The following is a 22,433-nucleotide window of genomic DNA, read 5'->3' on the forward strand; positions in this document are numbered from 1 at the left end:
TAGTCTAGTGGTTAGAGTGTAGGGGCGGCAGGGTAGTCTAGTGGTTAGAGTGTAGGGGCGGCAGGGTAGTCTAGTGGTTAGAGTGTAGAGGTGGCAGGGTAGTCTAGTGGTTAGAGTGTAGAGGTGGTAGGGTAGTCTAGTGGTTAGAGTGTAGGGGCGGCAGGGTAGTCTAGTGGTTAGAGTGTAGAGGCGGCAGGTAGCCTAGTGGTTAGAGTGTAGAGGTTGCAGGGTAGCCTAGTGGTTAGAGTGTAGGGGCGGCAGGGTAGCCTAGTGGTTAGAGTGTAGAGGCGGCAGGTAGCCTAGTGGTTAGAGTGTAGGGGCGGCAGGGTAGCCTAGTGGTTAGAGTGTAGAGGCGGCAGGTAGCCTAGTGGTTAGAGTGTAGAGGCGGCAGGTAGCCTAGTGGTTAGAGTGTAGGGGCGGCAGGGTAGCCTAGTGGTTAGAGTGTAGGGGTGGCAGGGTAGCCTAGTGGTTAGAGTGTAGAGGCGGCAGGTAGCCTAGTGGTTAGAGTGTAGGGGCGGCAGGGTAGCCTGGTGGTTAGAGTGTAGAGGTGGCAGGGTAGCCTAGTGTTTAGAGTGTAGGGGCGGCAGGGTAGCCTAGTGGTTAGAGTGTAGAGGTGGCAGGGTAGCCTAGTGTTTAGAGTGTAGAGGCGGCAGGGTAGCCTAGTGGTTAGAGTGTAGAGGCGGCAGGGTAGCCTAGTGGTTAGAGTGTAGAGGCGGCAGGTAGCCTAGTGGTTAGAGTGTAGGGGTGGCAGGGTAGCCTAGTGGTTAGAGTGTAGATGTGGCAGGGTAGCCTAGTGGTTAGAGTGTAGAGGCGGCAGGTAGCCTAGTGGTTAGAGTGTAGGGGTGGCAGGGTAGCCTAGTGGTTAGAGTGTAGTTGAGGCAGGTAGCCTAGTGGTTAGAGTGTAGGGGCGGCAGGGTAGCCTAGTGGTTAGAGTGTAGAGGCGGCAGGGTAGCCTAGTGGTTAGAGCGTTGGACTAGTAACCGGAAGGTTGCAAGTTCAAATTCCCAAGCTGACAAGGTACAAATCTGTCGTTCTGCCCTGAACAGGCAGTTAACCCATTGTTCCTAGGCCGTCATTGAAAATAAGAATTTGTTCTTAACTGACTTGCCTAGTTAAATAAAGGTCAAATAAAAAAATCTGACAAAAATAGTGATGTTGGGCAGTTAGGCCTGGCTCACAGTCGGCATTCCAATTCATCCCAAAGGTGTTCGATGATGCCAGTCATGTTCGACAAACCATTTCTGTTACGCTCGTCGATGGAAGGATCGGACCAAGGTGCAGCGTGGCAGGCGTACTTCTTACTTTATTCAATGAACACTGACAAAACAAAAAAATACAACCGAAACGTAAAGTTTAGTTGGGCTAAACAGCACAGTATCAACACAAGATCCCACAAACAACAGGTGGGAAAAAGCTGTCTAAGTATGATCCCCAATTAGAGACAACTATAGACAGATGCCTCTGATTGGGTACCATACCCGGCCAACGAAGAAATCGAAAACATAGATTGCTCACCCTAGTCACACCCTGACCTAACCAAATAGAGAATTAAAAGGATCTCTAAGGTCAGGGCGTGATAATTTCTGTATGGACTTTGCTTTGTGCACGTGGGCATTGTCATGCTGAAACAGGAAAGGGCTTTTCATGCTGAAACAGGAAAGGGCTTTTCATGCTGAAACAGGAAAGGGCTTTTCATGCTGAAACAGGAAAGGGCTTTTCCCAAACTGTAGCCACAAAGTTGGTAGCACAGAATTGTCTAGAATGCCATTGTATGCTGTAGCATTTCACTGAAACTAAGTGAAAGGACATCTTAGCCCGAACCATGAAAAACATCCCCAGATCCTTATTCCTCATCCTTCAAACATTACATAGTTGGCACTATGCATTCGGACAGGTAGCGTTCTTCTGGCAATTGCCAAACCCAGATTTGTTTGTCGGACTGCCAAATGGTGAAGCGTGATTCATCACTCCAGAGAATGCATTTCCATTGCTCCTCAGTTCATTGGCGGCGAACTTTACACCACTCCAGCCGATGCTTGGCATTGCGCATGGTGATCTTAGGCTAGTGTGCCACTGCTCGGCCATGGAAACCCATTTCATGAAGCTCCCGGCTAACGCTGCTTCCAGAGACAGCTTGGAACTCGTTAATGAGTGTTTCAACCGAGGACAGACTGTTTTTACATGCTACGCGCTTCCGCACTCGGCTTCCTGGTTCTGTGAGCCTGTGTGGCTTACCACTTTGCGGCTGATAATTATCTCTATCACTGGTCTTCATGATCTCTCTCACTGGTCTTCATGATCTCTCTCACTGGTCTTCATTATCTAGATAACTGTATCTTCATTATCTATATCACTGTAGCTTCATTATCTCTATCGCTGTATCTTCATCACTGTATCTTCATTGTCTCTATCGATGTAACTTCATTATCTCTATCACTGGAACTTCATTATCTATATCACTGTATCTTCATTATCTATATAACTGTTCTTCACTGTATCTTCATCACTGTATTTTCATCACTGTATCTTCATCACTGTACCTTCATCACCGTATCTTCATTATCTCTATCACTGTATCTTCATCACTGTATCTTCATCACTGTATCTTCATTATCTCTATCACTGTATCTTCATCACTGTATCTTCATCACTGTAACTTAATTATCTCTATCACTGTATCTTCATCACTGTATCTTCATCACTATCTTCATCACTGTAACTTCATCACTGTATTTTCATCACTGTATCTTCATCACTGTAACTGCATCACTGTAACTTCATTATCTCTATCACTGTATCTTCATTATCTCTATCACGGTATCTTCATTATCTCTATCGCTGTAGCTTCATTGTCTCTATCGCGGTTCTTCATTATCTCTATCACTGTATCTTCATTATCTCTATCGCTGTTCTTCATTATCTCTATCACTGTTCTTCATTATCTCTATCACTGTTCTTCATTATCTCTATCGCTGTATCTTCATTATCTCTATCACTGTATCTTCATTATCTCTATCACTGTATCTTCATGATCTCTATCACTGTATCTTCATTATCTCTATCACTGTTCTGCGTTATCTCTATCACTGTACTTCATTATCTCTATCTTCGTTACTGGTTCTGTCTTTCTCTCTCGCTCTCCCTCTCTTACTCTCTCTTTCTATCTTTCTCTCTCCATCGATCATCTCTGTCTGTCTGTCTGTCTGTCTGTCTGTCTGTCTGTCTGTCTGTCTGTCTGTCTGTCTGTCTGTCTGTCTGTCTGTCTGTCTGTCTGTCTGTCTGTCTGTCTGTCTGTCTGTCTGTCATCTTTGGCCTAGAAAACACACACACAGACTGCGGTATCAGGGATGTAGAGAAGGTCCAGTCCGGTCTGTTCGTGTCTTATTATTAGTCCCTAAGCGTCTAGAGGAAAAAATAACTGTCACTTCACAGACACCATCAACTTCTCTCTTCGCTGAGTTCTAGCGTTTGATAGATGGTACTTCCACTGGCTCTAACTCTCTTTCTTAATCACTTACTCTTCTCTGACCGAGAGAGAGCAGGATACAGACAGAGTGAGAGAGACAGAGAGAGACCGAGAGAGAGACGGAGAGAGACAGAGAGAGACAGAGAGAGAGAGAGAGAGAGAGAGAGAGAGAGAGAGAGAGAGAGAGACAGAGAGAGAGACAGAGAGAGAGAGAGACAGAGACAGACAGACAGACAGATAGACAGACACAGACAGACAGACAGAGCGAGCGAGAGAGAGACTGTGAGGTTACTGTGACTTCCCAGTATGTTGAAATGGATGTCAAACTGACTTGTTCTTCAGTGTAGGAAAGAAAAGGGAAGGTGCATTTCATATGCAGACAAGTTATTGTGCCATGCTTCAGTTTGATCTGACATGTGATTAACACTCTCCCATCCCCCTCCCGTCCTCCCTCCCTCTCCTTATCCTCTTCCTCTCCTCTTCTCATCCCCTCCTCTCCTCTGCTCCCCTCCTCCCTCTCCTCCACTCCCCCTCCCATCCTCCCCTTTCTCCTCTCCTCTCCTCTCCTCTCCTCCTCCACTCCCCCTCCTATCCCCTCCCTCCCTCCTTCCCTTCCTATCCTCTCCTCTCCTCTTCTCATCCTCTCCTCTGCTCCCCTCCTCCCTCTCCTCCACTCCCCCTCCTATCCTCCCGATCCTCCTCTCCTCCCTCCCTCTCCTCATTCTCTCCTTATCCCCTCCTCTCCTCTGCTCCCCTTTCTCTCTATCCTCCACTCCCCCTCCTATCCTCCCGATCCTCCTCTCCTCCCTCCCTCTCCTCATTCTCTCCTTATCCCCTCCTCTCCTCTGCTCCCCTTCCTCTCTCTCCTCCACTCCCCCTCCTATCCTCCCCGATCCTCCTCTCCTCCCTCCCTCTCCTCATTCTCTCCTTATCCCCTCCTCTCCTCTGCTCCCCTTCCTCTCTATCCTCCACTCCCCCTCCTATCCTCCCCGATCCTCCTCTCCTCCCTCCCTCTCCCCTCCTCTCCTCTGCTCCCCTTCCTCTCTCTCCTCCACTCCCCCTCCTATCCTCCCTGATCCTCCTCTCCTCTACTCCTTCTCTCCTCTCCTACAGAGTCCACAGTGTTCATCCCTCAGTCCAGTTACTGGATAAAGGAGGATGTTGGAGAGATGCTGGTACCTGTCCACAGGAGTGGAGACATCAGCCAGGAACTCATGGTGATCTGCTATACTCAGCAGGGTACAGTACCTCTCCCGCGATCTCTCTCTCTCGCCTCTCCTTCTCTCATGCCTCTCTCCTCTCCTTCTCTCATTTGTCTCTTCTCAGCAGGGTACAGTACCTCTCACTCGATCTCTCTCTCTCATCTCCTCCTCTCATCCCTCTTTCCTCTCCTTCTCATCCATTTCTCATCTCCTTCTCTCATCCCTTTCTCTTCTCCTTCTCTCATGCCTCTCTCCTCTCATTCCTTCATTTCTCTTCTCAGCAGGGTACAGTACCTCTCCCTCGATCTCTCTCTCTCATCTCCTCCTCTCATCCCTATTTCCTCTCCTTCTCATCCATTTCTCATCTACTTCTCTCATCCCTTTCTATTCTCCTTCTCTCATGCCTCTCTCCTCTCCTTCCCTCATTTGTCTCTTCTCAGCAGAGTACAGTACCTCTCCCTCGATCTCTCTCTCTCATCTCCTCCTCTCATCCCTCTTTCCTCTCCTTCTCATCCATTTCTCATCTCTTTCCCTCATCCCTTTCTCTTCTCCTTCTCTCATGCCTCTCTCCTCTCCTTCCCTCATCTGTCTCTTCTCAGCAGAGTACAGTACCTCTCCTTCTCTCACCCCTCTCTCCTCTCCTTCTCTCACCCCTCTCTCCTCTCCTTCCCTCATCTGTCTCTTCTCAGCAGAGTACAGTACCTCTCCTTCTCTCACCCCTCTCTCCTCTCCTTCTCTCACCCCTCTCTCATCTGTCTCTTCTCAGCAGGGTACAGTACCTCTCCTTCTCTCACCCCTCTCTCCTCCTCCCTCAGGTTCAGCCACTGGTACCGTCCCCTCTACAGTCCTGTCCTACACTGACTATATTTCCAGGCCAGAGGAGCACGCCAGCATCCTGCGCTTCGACAAGGGAGAGACGGAGAAACAGTGTGGCGTGGTCATCATCAACGACTCCCTGTACGAGGTGGAGGAGAGCTTCAACGTAACGCTGTCCCTGCCCATCGGAGGGTGCCTCGGTGCACACTACGCCACCACTAAAGTCAACATATATCCAGACCAAGATGATGGTAAGATAAAGGGAGTGAGTGAGTGAGTGAGTGAGTGAGTGAGTGAGTGAGTGAGTGAGTGAGTGAGGGAGTGAGGGAGGGAGGGAGGGAGGGAGGGAGGGAGGGAGGGAGGGAGGGAGGGAGGGAGCACACTAAAGACAAAGGCATTGGTTGTTTCTCAATCTGATTATTACTGTGCTCCACACTCTCATGCTCAGAGTTTGTTTTCGAAAGGACATTCTCTTGAGTACATTTTGTGAGGACAGCAGTGTGGAGAACTCATAAAATGTTACATTTGAGAAGCACTCACACTACTGCGCTACCTTTGCCCCATACAGATGAAACAAGACGGCTACATGAATCAAACGCCAACGTTTCACAGATATTTGTGAATTATATTTAGCTATTATATTTAGGGGAGGCAAGGTCTTCTACACAAAGAACTGCTAGACCTTCCTAGGAGGAGGCAAGGCCTTCAACACAAAGAACTGCTTGACCCTCCTAGGAGGAGGCAAGGTCTTCTACACAAATAACTGCTTGTCCCTCCTAGGGGGAGGCAATGTCTTCTACACAAAGAACTGCTTGTCCCTCCTAGGGGGAGGCAATGTCTTCTACACAAAGAACTGCTTGTCCCTCCTAGGGGGAGGCAATGTCTTCTACACAAAGAACTGCTTGTCCCTCCTAGGAGGAGGCAATGTCTTCTACACAAAGAACTGCTTGTCCCTCCTAAGGGGGAGGCAAGGCCTTCTACACAAAGAACTGCTTGTCCTTCCTAGGAGGAGGCAAGGTCTTCTACACAAAGAACTGCTTGTCCCTCCTAGGAGGAGGCAAGGTCTTCTACACAAAGAACTGCTTGTCCCTCCTAGGGGAGGCAAGGCCTTGAACTCTTGTTCTAGGCCTTCAACACAAAGAACTGCTTGTCCCTCCTAGGAGGAGGCAAGGCCTTCAACACAAAGAACTGCTTGTCCCTCCTAGGAGGAGGCAAGGCCTTCAACACAAAGAACTAGGAGGAGGCAAGGCCTTCAACACAAAGAACTGCTTGTCCCTCCTAGGAGGAGGCAAGGCCTTCAACACAAAGAACTGCTTGTCCCTCCTAGGAGGAGGCAAGGCCTTCAACACAAAGAACTGCTTGTCCCTCCTAGGAGGAGGCAAGGCCTTCAACACAAAGAACTGCTTGTCCCTCCTAGGAGGAGGCAATGTCTTCTACACAAAGAACTGCTTGTCCCTCCTAGGAGGAGGCAATGTCTTCTACACAAAGAACTGCTTGTCCCTCCTAGGAAGGCAAGGGAACTGCTTGTCCCAGGAGGCAAGGCCTCTACACAAAGAACTGCTTGTCCTTCCTAGGAGGAGGCAAGGTCTTCTACACAAAGAACTGCTTGTCCCTCCTAGGCCTTCAACACAAAGAACTGAGGCAGGAGGGTCTTCTACACAAAGAACTGCTTGTCCCTCCTAGGGGGAGGCAATGTCTTCTACACAAAGAACTGCTTGTCCCTCCTAGGAGGAGGCAAGGCCTTCAACACAAAGAACTGCTTGACCCTCCTAGGAGGAGACAAGGCCTTCAACACAAAGAACTGCTTGTCCCTCCTAGGAGGAGGCAAGGTTACACGAGAGATGGCGGGACTTGGCTCCACTTCTTTAAAGCATTGTACAAACAAGAACAGATTCTAGTCAGTTCCTACGTGTGACTTATGTAAACAACAGTGTTTATCCACTCAATAACATACAGTACATTTAATACTTTTCAACTCAATCATTTACATAGCATTAGACTGTAACAGAACCGTTTTGCCCCGACAATGTAAAATTCAAATACTGGATGCTAGCTAAATGCTAACGAGCGCCTGCAACATTTTATACCGTCTCTTCCATAAAATGCTTGCAGGAAAGACATCGTAGCTCATGAAGTTATACAAATAACTTAAACATGCTACTCATGGTTGAGCAAAGCAAATGCTAAACTGCAGATTATTTGGGTAATTTTAGACAGTTAACTCAATAGTTATGATATATACACTGCTCAAAAGAATAAAGGGAACACTAAAATAACACATCCTAGATCTGAATGAATGAAATATTCTTATTAAATACTTTTTTCTTTACATAGTTGAATGTGCTGACAACAAAATCACACAAATATTATCAGTGGAAATCAAATGTATCAACCCATGGAGGTCTGGATTTGGAGTCACACTCAAAATGAAAGTGGAAAACCACACTACAGGCTGATCCAACTTTGAAGTAATGTCCTTAAAACAAGTAAAAATGAGGCTCAGTAGTGTGTGTGGCATCCACGTGCCTGTATGACCTTCCGACAACAACTGGGCATCTCCTCCCAGACCTGGACTAAAGCATCCGCCAACTCCTGGACAGTCTGTGGAGCAACGTGGCGTGGGTGGATGGAGCGAGACATAATGTCCCAGATGTGCTCAATTGGATTCAGGTCTGGGGAACGGGCGGGCCAGTCCATAGCATCAATGCCTTCCTCTTGCAGGAACTGACTGACCCACTGCCAAACCGGTCATGCTGGAGGATGTTGCAGGCAGCAGAACGTTCTCCAAGGCGTCTCCAGACTCTGTCACGTCTGTCACGTGCTCAGTGTGAACCTGCTTTCATCTGTGAAGAGCACAGGGCGCCAGTGGCGAATTTGCTAATCTTGGTGTTCTTTGGCAAATGCCAAACTTCCAGCAGGGTGTTGGGCAGTAAGCACAACCCCCACCTGTGGACGTCGGGCCCTCATACCACCCTCATGGAGTCTGTTTCTTACAGTTTGAGCAGACACATGCATATTTGTGGCCTGCTGGAGGTCATTTTGCAGGGCTCTGGCAGTGCTCCTCCTGCTCCTCCTTGCACAAAGGCGGAGGTAGCGGTCCTGCTGCTGGATTGTTGCCCTCCTACGGCCTCCTCCACATCTCCTGATGTACTGGCCTGTCTCCTGGTAGCGCCTCCATAATCTGGACACTACACTGACAGACACAGCAAACCTTCTTGCCACAGCTCGCATTGATGTGCCATCCTGGATGAGCTGCACTACCTGAGCCACTTGTGTGGGTTGTAGATTCCGTCTCATGCTACCACTAGAGTGAAAGCACCGCCAGCATTCAAAAGTGACCAAAACATAAGCCAGGAAGCATAGGAACTGAGAAGTGGTCTATGGTCACCAGAACCTGCAGAACCACTCATTTATTGGGGGTGTCTTGCTAATTGCCTATAATTTCCACCTGTTGTCTATTCCATTTGCACAACACAACAGCATGTGAAATTTATTGTCAATCAGTGTTGCTTCCTAAGTGGACAGTCTGATTTCACAGAAGTGTGATTGACTTGGAGTTGCATTGTGTTGTTTAAGTGTTCCCTTTATTTTTTTGAGCAGTGTATTTTGTTTGTCAGCTAGATAGTTTACTTGATCATCTGGAGCTAAACACTTTTAATAAGTAATTTAGTAATTTTAGTAACGGTCAAAGTAACACCCACTGTGGTAAGCATATTGAGAAACACCCAGTGTAGTAAACATATTGAGAAACACCCAGTGTATAATAGTGTTCTGATTGAGAAACACCCACTGTGTAACAATCTGCATATTGAGAAACACCCACTGTATAATAGTGATCTGATTGAGAAACACCCACTGTGTAACAATCTGCATATTGAGAAACACCCACTGTATAATAGTGATCTGATTGAGAAACACCCACTGTATAATAGTAATATGATTGAGAAACACCCACTGTATAATTGTGATCTGATTGAGAAACACCCACTGTATAATAGTAATCTGATTGAGAAACACCCAGTGTAAACTTATTGAGAAACACCCAGTGTAGTAAACATATTGAGAAACACCTAGTGTATTAAACATATTGAGAAACACCCAGTGTAGTAAACATATTGAGAAACACCCAGTGTAAACATATTGAGAAACACCCAGTGTAGTAAACATATTGAGGAACACCCAGTGTAGTAAACATATTGAGAAACACCCAGTGTAGTAAACATATTGAGAAACACCCAGTGTAAACATATTGAGAAACACCCAGTGAAGTAAACATATTGAGAAACACCCAGTGTAAACATATTGAGAAACAACCAGTGTATTAATCATATTGAGAAACACCCAGTGTATTAATCATATTGAGAAACACCCAGTGTAGTAAACATATTGTCTCCTGCCCACTTCTCAGTTCCTATGCTTCCTGGCTTTCACTCTAGTGGTAGCATGAGACGGAATCTACAACCCACACAAGTGGCTCAGGTAGTGCAGCTCATCCAAGATGGCACATCAATGCGAGCTGTGGCAAGAAGGTTTGCTGTGTCTGTCAGTGTAGTGTCCAGATTATGGAGGCACTACCAGGAGAAACACCCAGTGTATTCATATTGAGAAACACCCAGTGTATTCATATTGAGAGACACCCAGTGTGGTAAACATATTGAGAAACACCTAGTGTAAACATGTGTCTAACAATTTCAGATTAAATTCTATTGGCTTTCCGTTTTCACAAAACACTCATCCGTGTCATTCCATTTCCACCAAGGCAGTTGCCTGTCACAGACACTATCAGCAATACAACTTTACCACTCACTCCGACTCAGGGTCCTAGTCATTAGTGCACACAATAGCAAAATATAGCAGAACGGCAATGGAAAATGAAAATAAGCGTTTCATATTCAACAAGGTCAGGCAATCCGTCCTTTTACGGTCTGTTTGCTTCCGTTGGTAGTGAATACAACCCAACCTTCACCCTCAATCCACCATTCAGCATTCAGCATTCAGCATTTACCCAAGCCCTGTACACTCAAACCACCATTCAGCATTTAGCCAAGCCCTGTACACTCAAACCACCATTCAGCATTTAGCCAAGCCCTGTACCCCCAAACCACCATTCAGCATTTACCCAAGCCCTGTACCCTCAAACCACCATTCAGCATTCAGCATTTACCCAAGCCCTGTACACTCAAACCACCATTCAGCATTTAGCCAAGCCCTGTACACTCAAACCACCATTCAGCATTTAGCCAAGCCCTGTACCCTCAAACCACCATTCAGCATTTACCCAAGCCCTGTACCCTCAAACCACCATTCAGCTTTCAGCATTTACCCAAGCTCTGTACCCTCAAACCACCATTCAGCATTTACCCAAGCCCTGTACCCTCAAACCACCATTCAGCATTTACCCAAGCCCTATACACTCAAACCACCATTCAGCATTTACCCAAGCCCTGTACACTCAAACCACCATTCAGCATTTACCCAAGCCCTGTACCCTCAATCCACCATTCAGCATTTATCCAAGCCCTGTACCCTCAAACCACCATTCCGCATTCAGCATTTACCCAAGCCCTGTACCCTCAAACCACCATTCAGCATTCAGCATTTACCCAAGCCCTGTACCCTCAAACCACCATTCCCCATTCAGCATTTACCCAAGCCCTGTACCCTCAAACCACCATTCAGCATTCAGCATTCAGCATTTACCCAAGCCCTGTACCCTCAAACCACCATTCAGCATTCAGCATTTACCCAAGCCCTGTACCCTCAAACCACCATTCAGCATTCAGCATTCAGCATTTACCCAAGCCCTGTACCCTCAATCCACCATTCAGCATTCAGCATTTACCCAAGCCCTGTACCCTCAATCCACCATTCAGCATTCAGCATTTACCCAAGCCCTGTACCCTCAAACCACCATTCAGCATTCAGCATTTACCCAAGCCCTGTACCCTCAAACCACCATTCAGCATTTACCCAAGCCCTGTACACTCAAACCACCATTCAGCATTTACCCAAGCCCTGTACCCTCAAACCACCATTCAGCATTCAGCATTCAGCATTCAGCATTTACCCAAGCCCTGTACCCTCAAACCACCATTCAGCATTCAGCATTTACCCAAGCCCTGTACCTTAAAACCACCATTCAGCATTCAGCATTCAGCATTTACCCAAGCCCTGTACCCTCAAACCACCATTCAGCATTCAGCATTTACCCAAGCCCTGTACCCTCAAACCACCATTCAGCATTCAGCATTCAGCATTTACCCAAGCCCTGTACCCTCAATCCACCATTCAGCATTCAGCATTTACCCAAGCCCTGTACCCTCAATCCACCATTCAGCATTCAGCATTTACCCAAGCCCTGTACCCTCAAACCACCATTCAGCATTCAGCATTTACCCAAGCCCTGTACCCTCAAACCACCATTCAGCATTTACCCAAGCCCTGTACACTCAAACCACCATTCAGCATTTACCCAAGCCCTGTACCCTCAAACCACCATTCAGCATTCAGCATTCAGCATTCAGCATTTACCCAAGCCCTGTACCCTCAAACCACCATTCAGCATTCAGCATTTACCCAAGCCCTGTACCTTAAAACCACCATTCAGCATTCAGCATTTACCCAAGCCCTGTACACTCAAACCCCCATTCAGCATTCAGCATTTACCCAAGCCCTGTACCCTCAAACCACCATTCAGCATTCAGCATTCAGCATTTACCCAAGCCCTGTACCCTCAAACCACCATTCAGCATTCAGCATTTACCCAAGCCCTGTACCCTCAAACCACCATTCAGCATTCAGCATTCAGCATTTACCCAAGCCCTGTACCCTCAATCCACCATTCAGCATTCAGCATTTACCCAAGCCCTGTACCCTCAATCCACCATTCAGCATTCAGCATTTACCCAAGCCCTGTACCCTCAAACCACCATTCAGCATTCAGCATTTACCCAAGCCCTGTACCCTCAAACCACCATTCAGCATTTACCCAAGCCCTGTACACTCAAACCACCATTCAGCATTTACCCAAGCCCTGTACCCTCAAACCACCATTCAGCATTCAGCATTCAGCATTTACCCAAGCCCTGTACCCTCAAACCACCATTCAGCATTCAGCATTTAGCCAAGCCCTGTACCTTCAAACCACCATTCAGCATTCAGCATTTACCCAAGCCCTGTACCTCAAACCCCATTCAGCATTCAGCATTTACCCAAGCCCTGTACCCTCAAACCACCATTCAGCATTCAGCATTCAGCATTTACCCAAGCCCTGTACCCTCAAACCACCATTCAGCATTCAGCATTTACCCAAGCCCTGTACCCTCAAACCACCATTCAGCATTCAGCATTCAGCATTTACCCAAGCCCTGTACCCTCAATCCACCATTCAGCATTCAGCATTTACCCAAGCCCTGTACCCTCAATCCACCATTCAGCATTCAGCATTTACCCAAGCCCTGTACCCTCAAACCACCATTCAGCATTCAGCATTTACCCAAGCCCTGTACCCTCAAACCACCATTCAGCATTTACCCAAGCCCTGTACACTCAAACCACCATTCAGCATTTACCCAAGCCCTGTACCCTCAAACCACCATTCAGCATTCAGCATTCAGCATTCAGCATTTACCCAAGCCCTGTACCCTCAAACCACCATTCAGCATTCAGCATTTACCCAAGCCCTGTACCTTCAAACCACCATTCAGCATTCAGCATTTACCCAAGCCCTGTACACTCAAACCCCCATTCAGCATTCAGCATTTACCCAAGCCCTGTACCCTCAAACCACCATTCAGCATTCAGCATTCAGCATTTACCCAAGCCCTGTACCCTCAAACCACCATTCAGCATTCAGCATTTACCCAAGCCCTGTACCCTCAAACCACCATTCAGCATTCAGCATTCAGCATTTACCCAAGCCCTGTACCCTCAAACCACCATTCAGCATTCAGCATTCAGCATTTACCCAAGCCCTGTACACTCAAACCACCATTCAGCATTTACCCAAGCCCTGTACCCTCAAACCACCATTCATCATTCAGCATTTACCCAAGCCCTGTACCTTCAAACCACCATTCAGCATTCAGCATTTACCCAAGCCCTGTACACTCAAACCCCCATTCAGCATTTACCTAAGCCCTGTACCCTCAAACCACCATTCAGCATTTACCCAAGCCCTGTATCCTCAAACCACCATTCAGCATTTACCCAAGCCCTGTACCCTCAAACCACCATTCAGCATTTACCCAAGCCCTGTACACTCAAACCACCATTCAGCATTTACCCAAGCCCTGTACCCTCAAACCACCATTCAGCATTCAGCATTCAGCATTCAGCATTTACCCAAGCCCTGTACCCTCAAACCACCATTCAGCATTCAGCATTTACCCAAGCCCTGTACCTTCAAACCACCATTCAGCATTCAGCATTTACCCAAGCCCTGTACACTCAAACCCCCATTCAGCATTCAGCATTTACCCAAGCCCTGTACCCTCAAACCACCATTCAGCATTCAGCATTTACCCAAGCCCTGTACCCTCAAACCACCATTCAGCATTCAGCATTCAGCATTTACCCAAGCCCTGTACCCTCAATCCACCATTCAGCATTCAGCATTTACCCAAGCCCTGTACCCTCAATCCACCATTCAGCATTCAGCATTTACCCAAGCCCTGTACCCTCAAACCACCATTCAGCATTCAGCATTTACCCAAGCCCTGTACCCTCAAACCACCATTCAGCATTTACCCAAGCCCTGTACACTCAAACCACCATTCAGCATTTACCCAAGCCCTGTACCCTCAAACCACCATTCAGCATTCAGCATTCAGCATTCAGCATTTACCCAAGCCCTGTACCCTCAAACCACCATTCAGCATTCAGCATTTAGCCAAGCCCTGTACCTTCAAACCACCATTCAGCATTCAGCATTTACCCAAGCCCTGTACACTCAAACCCCCATTCAGCATTCAGCATTTACCCAAGCCCTGTACCCTCAAACCACCATTCAGCATTCAGCATTTACCCAAGCCCTGTACCCTCAAACCACCATTCAGCATTCAGCATTTACCCAAGCCCTGTACCCTCAAACCACCATTCAGCATTCAGCATTCAGCATTTACCCAAGCCCTGTACCCTCAAACCACCATTCAGCATTCAGCATTTACCCAAGCCCTGTACCCTCAAACCACCATTCAGCATTCAGCATTCAGCATTTACCCAAGCCCTGTACACTCAAACCACCATTCAGCATTTACCCAAGCCCTGTACCCTCAAACCACCATTCATCATTCAGCATTTACCCAAGCCCTGTACCTCAAACCACCATTCAGCATTCAGCATTTACCCAAGCCCTGTACACTCAAACCCCCATTCAGCATTTACCTAAGCCCTGTACCCTCAAACCACCATTCAGCATTTACCCAAGCCCTGTACACTCAAACCACCATTCAGCATTAACCCAAGCCCTGTACCCTCAAACCACCATTCAGCATTTACCCAAGCCCTTACCACCATTCAGCATTTACCCAAGCCCTGTACCTCAAACCACCATTCATTCAGCATTTACCCAAGCCCTGTACCCTCAAACCACCATTCAGCATTCAGCATTTACCCAAGCCCTGTACCCTCAAACCACCATTCAGCATTCAGCATTCAGCATTCAGCATTTACCCAAGCCCTGTACCTTCAAACCACCATTCAGCATTCAGCATTTACCCAAGCCCTGTACACTCAAACCCCAATTCAGCATTTACCCAAGCCCTGTACCCTCAAACCACCATTCAGCATTTACCCAAGCCCTGTACCCTCAAACCACCATTCAGCATTTACCCAAGCCCTGTACCCTCAAACCACCATTCAGCATTTACCCAAGCCCTGTACACTCTCAAAAACCCAAGCCCTGTACACTCAAACCACCATTCAGCATTTACCCAAGCCCTGTACCCTCAAACCACCATTCAGCATTCAGCATTTACCCAAGCCCTGTACCCTCAAACCACCATTCAGCATTCAGCATTCAGCATTTCCCAAGCCCTGTACCTCAAACACCATTTACCCAAGCCCTGTACCCTCAAACCACCATTCAGCATTTACCCAAGCCCTGTACACTCAAACCATTCCATTCAGCATTTACCCAAGCCCTGTACACTCAAACCACCATTCAGCATTTACCCAAGCCCTGTACCCTCAAACCACCATTCAGCATTCAGCATTTACCCAAGCCCTGTACCCTCAAACCACCATTCAGCATTCAGCATTCAGCATTTACCCAAGCCCTGTACACTCAAACCACCATTCAGCATTTACCCAAGCCCTGTACCCTCAAACCACCATTCAGCATTCAGCATTTACCCAAGCCCTGTACACTCAAACCACCATTCAGCATTCAGCATTTACCCAAGCCCTGTACCCTCAATCCACCATTCAGCATTTACCCAAGCCCTGTACCCTCAAACCACCATTCAGCATTCAGCATTTACCCAAGCCCTGTACCCTCAAACCACCATTCAGCATTCAGCATTTACCCAAGCCCTGTACCTTCAAACCACCATTCAGCATTCAGCATTTACCCAAGCCCTGTACACTCAAACCACCATTCAGCATTTACCCAAGCCCTGTACCCTCAAACCACCATTCAGCATTTACCCAAGCCCTGTACCCTCAAACCACCATTCAGCAAGCCCTGTACCCTCACCACCATTCAGCATTACCCAAGCCCTGTACCCTCAAACCACCATTCAGCAGCATTCAGCATTTACCCAAGCCCTGTACCCTCAAACCACCATTCAGCATTCAGCATTTACCCAAGCCCTGTACCTCAAACCACCATTCAGCATTCAGCATTTACCCAAGCCCTGTACCTCAAACCACCATTCAGCATTCAGCATTTACCCAAGCCCTGTACACTCAAACCACCATTCAGCATTTACCCAAGCCCTTACCCTCAAACCACCATTCAGCATTTACCCAAGCCCTGTACCCTCAAACCACCATTCAGCATTTACCCAGCCCTGTACCCTCAAACCACCATTCAGCATTTACCCAAGCCCTGTACCTCAAACCACCATTCAGCATTAACCCAAGCCCTGTACACTCAAACCACCATTCAGCATTTACCCAAGCCCTGTACCCTCAAACCACCATTCAGCATTTTCAAGCATTTCAAACCACCAAGCCCTGTACCCTCAAACCACCATTCAGCATTCAGCATTCAGCATTTACCCAAGCCCTGTACACTCAAACCACCATTCAGCATTTACCCAAGCCCTGTACCCTCAAACCACCATTCAGCATTCAGCATTCAGCATTTACCCAAGCCCTGTACCCTCAAACCACCATTCAGCATTCAGCATTTACCCAAGCCCTGTACCTCAAACCATTCAGCATTCAGCATTCAGCATTTACCCAAGCCCTGTACCCTCAAACCACCATTCAGCATTTACCCAAGCCCTGTACCTCAAACCACCATTCAGCATTTACCCAAGCCCTGTACCCTCAAACCACCATTCAGCATTTACCCAAGCCCTGTACCCTCAAACCACCATTCAGCATTTACCCAAGCCCTGTACCTCAAACCACCATTCAGCATTTACCCAAGCCCTGTACCTCAAACCACCATTCAGCATTTACCCAAGCCCTGTACCCTCAATCCACCATTCAGCATTTACCCAAGCCCTGTACCCTCAAACCACCATTCAGCATTCAGCATTTACCCAAGCCCTGTACCCTCAAACCACCATTCAGCATTCAGCATTTACCCAAGCCCTGTACCCTCAAACCACCATTCCATTCAGCATTCAGCATTTACCCAAGCCCTGTACCCTCAATCCACCATTCAGCATTCAGCATTTACCCAAGCCCTGTACCCTCAATCCACCATTCAGCATTCAGCATTTACCCAAGCCCTGTACCCTCAAACCACCATTCAGCATTCAGCATTTACCCAAGCCCTGTACCCTCAAACCACCATTCAGCATTTACCCAAGCCCTGTACACTCAAACCACCATTCAGCATTTACCCAAGCCCTGTACCCTCAAACCACCATTCAGCATTCAGCATTCAGCATTTACCCAAGCCCTGTACCCTCAAACCACCATTCAGCATTCAGCATTTACCCAAGCCCTGTACCCTCAAACCACCATTCAGCATTCAGCATTTACCCAAGCCCTGTACACTCAAACCACCATTCAGCATTAACCCAAGCCCTGTACACTCAAACCACCATTCAGCATTTACACAAGCCCTGTACCCTCAATCCACCATTCAGCATTTACCCAAGCCCTGTACCCTCAAACCACCATTCAGCATTCAGCATTTACCCAAGCCCTGTACACTCAAACCCCCATTCAGCATTTACCCAAGGCCTGTACCCTCAAACCACCATTCAGCATTTACCCAAGCCCTGTACCCTCAAACCACCATTCAGCATTTACCCAAGCCCTGTACCCTCAAACCACCATTCAGCATTTACCCAAGCCCTGTACACTCAAACCACCATTCAGCATTAACCCAAGCCCTGTACACTCAAACCACCATTCAGCATTTACCCAAGCCCTGTACCCTCAATCCACCATTCAGCATTTACCCAAGCCCTGTACCCTCAAACCACCATTCAGCATTCAGCATTTACCCAAGCCCTGTACCCTCAAACCACCATTCAGCATTCAGCATTTACCCAAGCCCTGTACCTTCAAACCACCATTCAGCATTCAGCATTTACCCAAGCCCTGTACACTCAAACCCCCATTCAGCATTTACCCAAGCCCTGTACCCTCAAACCACCATTCAGCATTTACCCAAGCCCTGTACCCTCAAACCACCATTGAGCATTTACCCAAGCCCTGTACCCTCAAACCACCATTCAGCATTTACCCAAGCCCTGTACACTCAAACCACCATTCAGCATTAACCCAAGCCCTGTACACTCAAACCACCATTCAGCATTTACCCAAGCCCTGTACCCTCAAACCACCATTCAGCATTCAGCATTTACCCAAGCCCTGTACCCTCAAACCACCATTCAGCATTCAGCATTCAGCATTTACCCAAGCCCTGTACACTCAAACCACCATTCAGCATTTACCCAAGCCCTGTACCCTCAAACCACCATTCAGCATTCAGCATTCAGCATTTACCCAAGCCCTGTACCCTCAAACCACCATTCAGCATTCAGCATTTACCCAAGCCCTGTACCTTCAAACCACCATTCAGCATTCAGCATTTACCCAAGCCCTGCATTTACAAGCCCTGTACCCTCAAACCACCATTCAGCATTTACCCAAGCCCTGTACCCTCAAACCACCATTCAGCATTTACCCAAGCCCTGTACCCTCAAACCACCATTCAGCATTTACCCAAGCCCTGTACACTCAAACCACCATTCAGCATTAACCCAAGCCCTGTACACTCAAACCACCATTCAGCATTTACCCAAGCCCTGTACCCTTCCACCATTCATCAAGCCCTGTACCCTCAATCCACCATTCAGCATTCAGCATTCAGCATTTACCCAAGCCCTGTACCCTCAAACCACCATTCAGCATTCAGCATTTACCCAAGCCCTGTACCCTCAAACCACCATTCAGCATTCAGCATTCAGCATTTACCCAAGCCCTGTACCCTCAATCCACCATTCAGCATTCAGCATTTACCCAAGCCCTGTACCCTCAAACCATTCCATTCAGCATTTACCCAAGCCCTATACCCTCAAACCACCATTCAGCATTCAGCATTTACCCAAGCCCTGTACCCTCAAACCACCATTCAGCATTTACCCAAGCCCTGTACACTCAAACCACCATTCAGCATTTACCCAAGCCCTGTACCCTCAAACCACCATTCAGCATTCAGCATTCAGCATTCAGCATTTACCCAAGCCCTGTACCCTCAAACCACCATTCAGCATTCAGCATTTACCCAAGCCCTGTACCTTCAAACCACCATTCAGCATTCAGCATTTACCCAAGCCCTGTACCCTCAAACCACCATTCAGCATTCAGCATTCAGCATTTACTCAAGCCCTGTACCCTCAAACCACCATTCAGCATTCAGCATTTACCCAAGCCCTGTACCCTCAAACCACCATTCAGCATTCAGCATTTACCCAAGCCCTGTACCCTCAAACCACCATTCAGCATTCAGCATTCAGCATTTACCCAAGCCCTGTACCCTCAATCCACCATTCAGCATTCAGCATTTACCCAAGCCCTGTACTCTCAATCCACCATTCAGCATTCAGCATTTATCCAAGCCCTGTACCCTCAAACCACCATTCAGCATTCAGCATTTACCCAAGCCCTGTACCCTCAAACCAAAATTCAGCATTCAGCATTTACCCTAGCCCTGTACCCTCAAACCACCATTCAGCATTCAGCATTCAGCATTTACCCAAGCCCTGTACCCTCAAACTATCATTCAGCATTCAGCATTCAGCATTTATCCAAGCCCTGTACCCTCAAACCACCATTCAGCATTCAGCATTTACCCAAGCCCTGTACCCTCAAACCACCATTCAGCAATTACCCAAGCCCTGTACACTCAAACCACCATTCAGCATTTAGCCAAGCCCTGTACACTCAAACCACCATTCAGCATTTACCCAAGCCCTGTACACTCAAACCACCATTCAGCATTTAGCCAAGCCCTGTACACTCAAACCACCATTCAGCATTTACCCAAGCCCTGTACACTCGAACCACCATTCAGCATTTACCCAAGCCCTGTACACTCAAACCACCATTCAGCATTTAGCCAAGCCCTGTACCCTCAAACCACCATTCAGCATTCAGCATTTACCCAAGCCCTGTACCCTCAAACCACCATTCAGCATTTATACCCAAGCCCTGTACCCTCAAACCACCATTCAGCATTCAGCATTTACCCAAGCCCTGTACCCTCAATCCACCATTCAGCATTCAGCATTTACCCAAGCCCTGTACCCTCAAACCACCATTCAGCAATCAGCATTTACCCAAGCCCTGTACCCTCAAACCACCATTCAGCATTCAGCATTCAGCATTTAGCCAAGCCCTGTACCCTCAAACCACCATTTAGCATTCAGCATTTACCCAAGCCCTGTAACCTCAAACCACCATTCAGCATTCAGCATTCAGCATGTACCCAAGCCCTGTACCCTCAATCCACCATTCAGCATTCAGCATTTACCCAAGCCATTTACCCTCAAACCACCATTCAGCATTTACCCAAGCCCTGTACACTCAAACCACCATTCAGCATTCAGCATTTACCCAAGCCATGTACACTCAAACCACCATTCAGCATTCAGCATTTACCCAAGCCCTGTACACTCAAACCCCCATTCAGAATTTACCCAAGCCCTGTACACTCAAACCCCCATTCAGCATTTACCCAAGCCCTGTACACTCAAACCACCATTCAGCATTTAGCCAAGCCCTGTACCCTCAAACCACCATTCAGCATTCAGCATTTAGCCAAGCCCTGTACACTCAAACCACCATTCAGCATTTACCCAAGCCATGTACACTCAAACCACCATTCAGCATTCAGCATTTACCCAAGCCCTGTACCCTCAAACCACCATTCAGCATTCAGCATTTACCCAACCCCTGTACACTCAAACCACCATTCAGCATTCAGCATTTACCCAAGCCCTGTACACTCAAACCACCATTCAACATTTACCCAAGCCCTGTACACTCAAACCACCATTCAGCATTTACCCAAGCCCTGTACACTCAAACCACCATTCAGCATTTACCCAAGCCCTGTACACTCAAACCACCATTCAGCATTTAGCCAAGCCCTCTACACTCAAACCACCATTCAGCATTTACCCAAGCCCTGTACACTCAAACCACCATTCAGCATTTACCCAAGCCCTGTACACTCAAACCACCATTCAGCATTTAGCCAAGCCCTGTACCCTCAAACCACCATTCAGCATTCAGCATTTAGCCAAGCCCTGTACCCTCAAACCACCATTCAGCATTTACCCAAAACCTGTACACTCAAACCACCATTCAGCATTTACCCAAGCCCTGTACCCTCAAACCAGCATTCAGCATTCAGCATTCAGCATTCAGCATTTACCCAAGCCCTGTACCCTCAAACCACCATTCAGCATTCTGCATTTACCCAAGCCCTGTACCTTCAAACCTCCATTCAGCATTCAGCATTTACCCAAGCCCTGTACCCTCAAACCACCATTCAGCATTTACCCAAGCCCTGTACCCTCAAACCACCATTCAGCATTTACCCAAGCCCTGTACCCTCAATCCACCATTCAGCATTTAGCCAAGGCCTGTACCCTCAAACCACCATTCAATTTACCAAAACCATTCAGCAAACCACCATTCAGCATTTACCCAAGCCCTGTACCCTCAAACCACCATTCAGCATTCAGCATTTACCCAAGCCCTGTACCTTCAAACCACCATTCAACATTCAGCATTTACCCAAGCCCTGTACCCTCAAACCACCATTCAGTATTTACCCAAGCCCTGTACCCTCAAACCACCATTCAGCATTTACCCAAGCCCTGTACACTCAAACCACCATTCAGCATTTAGCCAAGCCCTGTACCCTCAAACCACCATTCAGCATTCAGCATTTAGCCAAGCCCTGTACCCTCAAACCACCATTCAGCATTTCAAAAGTACATCAAACCACCATTCAGCATTTACCCAAGCCCTGTACCCTCAAACCAGCCACATTCAGCATTCAGCATTCAGCATTTACCCAAGCCCTGTACCTCAAACCACCATTCAGCATTCAGCATTTACCCAAGCCCTGTACCTTCAAACCTCCATTCAGCATTCAGCATTTACCCAAGCCCTGTACCTCAAACCACCATTCAGCATTTCAAGCCCTGTACACTCAAACCACCATTCAGCATTAACCCAAGCCCTGTACCCTCAAACCACCATTCAGCATTTAGCCAACCTCAAACCACCATTTACTCAAACCA

The 22,433-nt window shown here is 47.6% G+C and overlaps 1 protein-coding gene across 1 annotated transcript in view; it reads left to right on the plus strand.

Annotated features, from left to right (window-relative positions):
* Positions 1-22,433, plus strand: part of frem2a (FRAS1 related extracellular matrix 2a) — a 323,263-nt gene that overhangs the window by 167,327 nt on the left and 133,503 nt on the right. The window contains 2 exon segments of the mRNA XM_065005059.1: positions 4,580-4,705; positions 5,484-5,735. Coding sequence (XP_064861131.1) covers positions 4,580-4,705; positions 5,484-5,735 — 378 coding nt within the window.

This window comes from Oncorhynchus nerka, linkage group LG19 (genome assembly GCF_034236695.1).
Source record: "Oncorhynchus nerka isolate Pitt River linkage group LG19, Oner_Uvic_2.0, whole genome shotgun sequence".
Lineage (NCBI taxonomy): Eukaryota > Metazoa > Chordata > Actinopteri > Salmoniformes > Salmonidae > Oncorhynchus > Oncorhynchus nerka.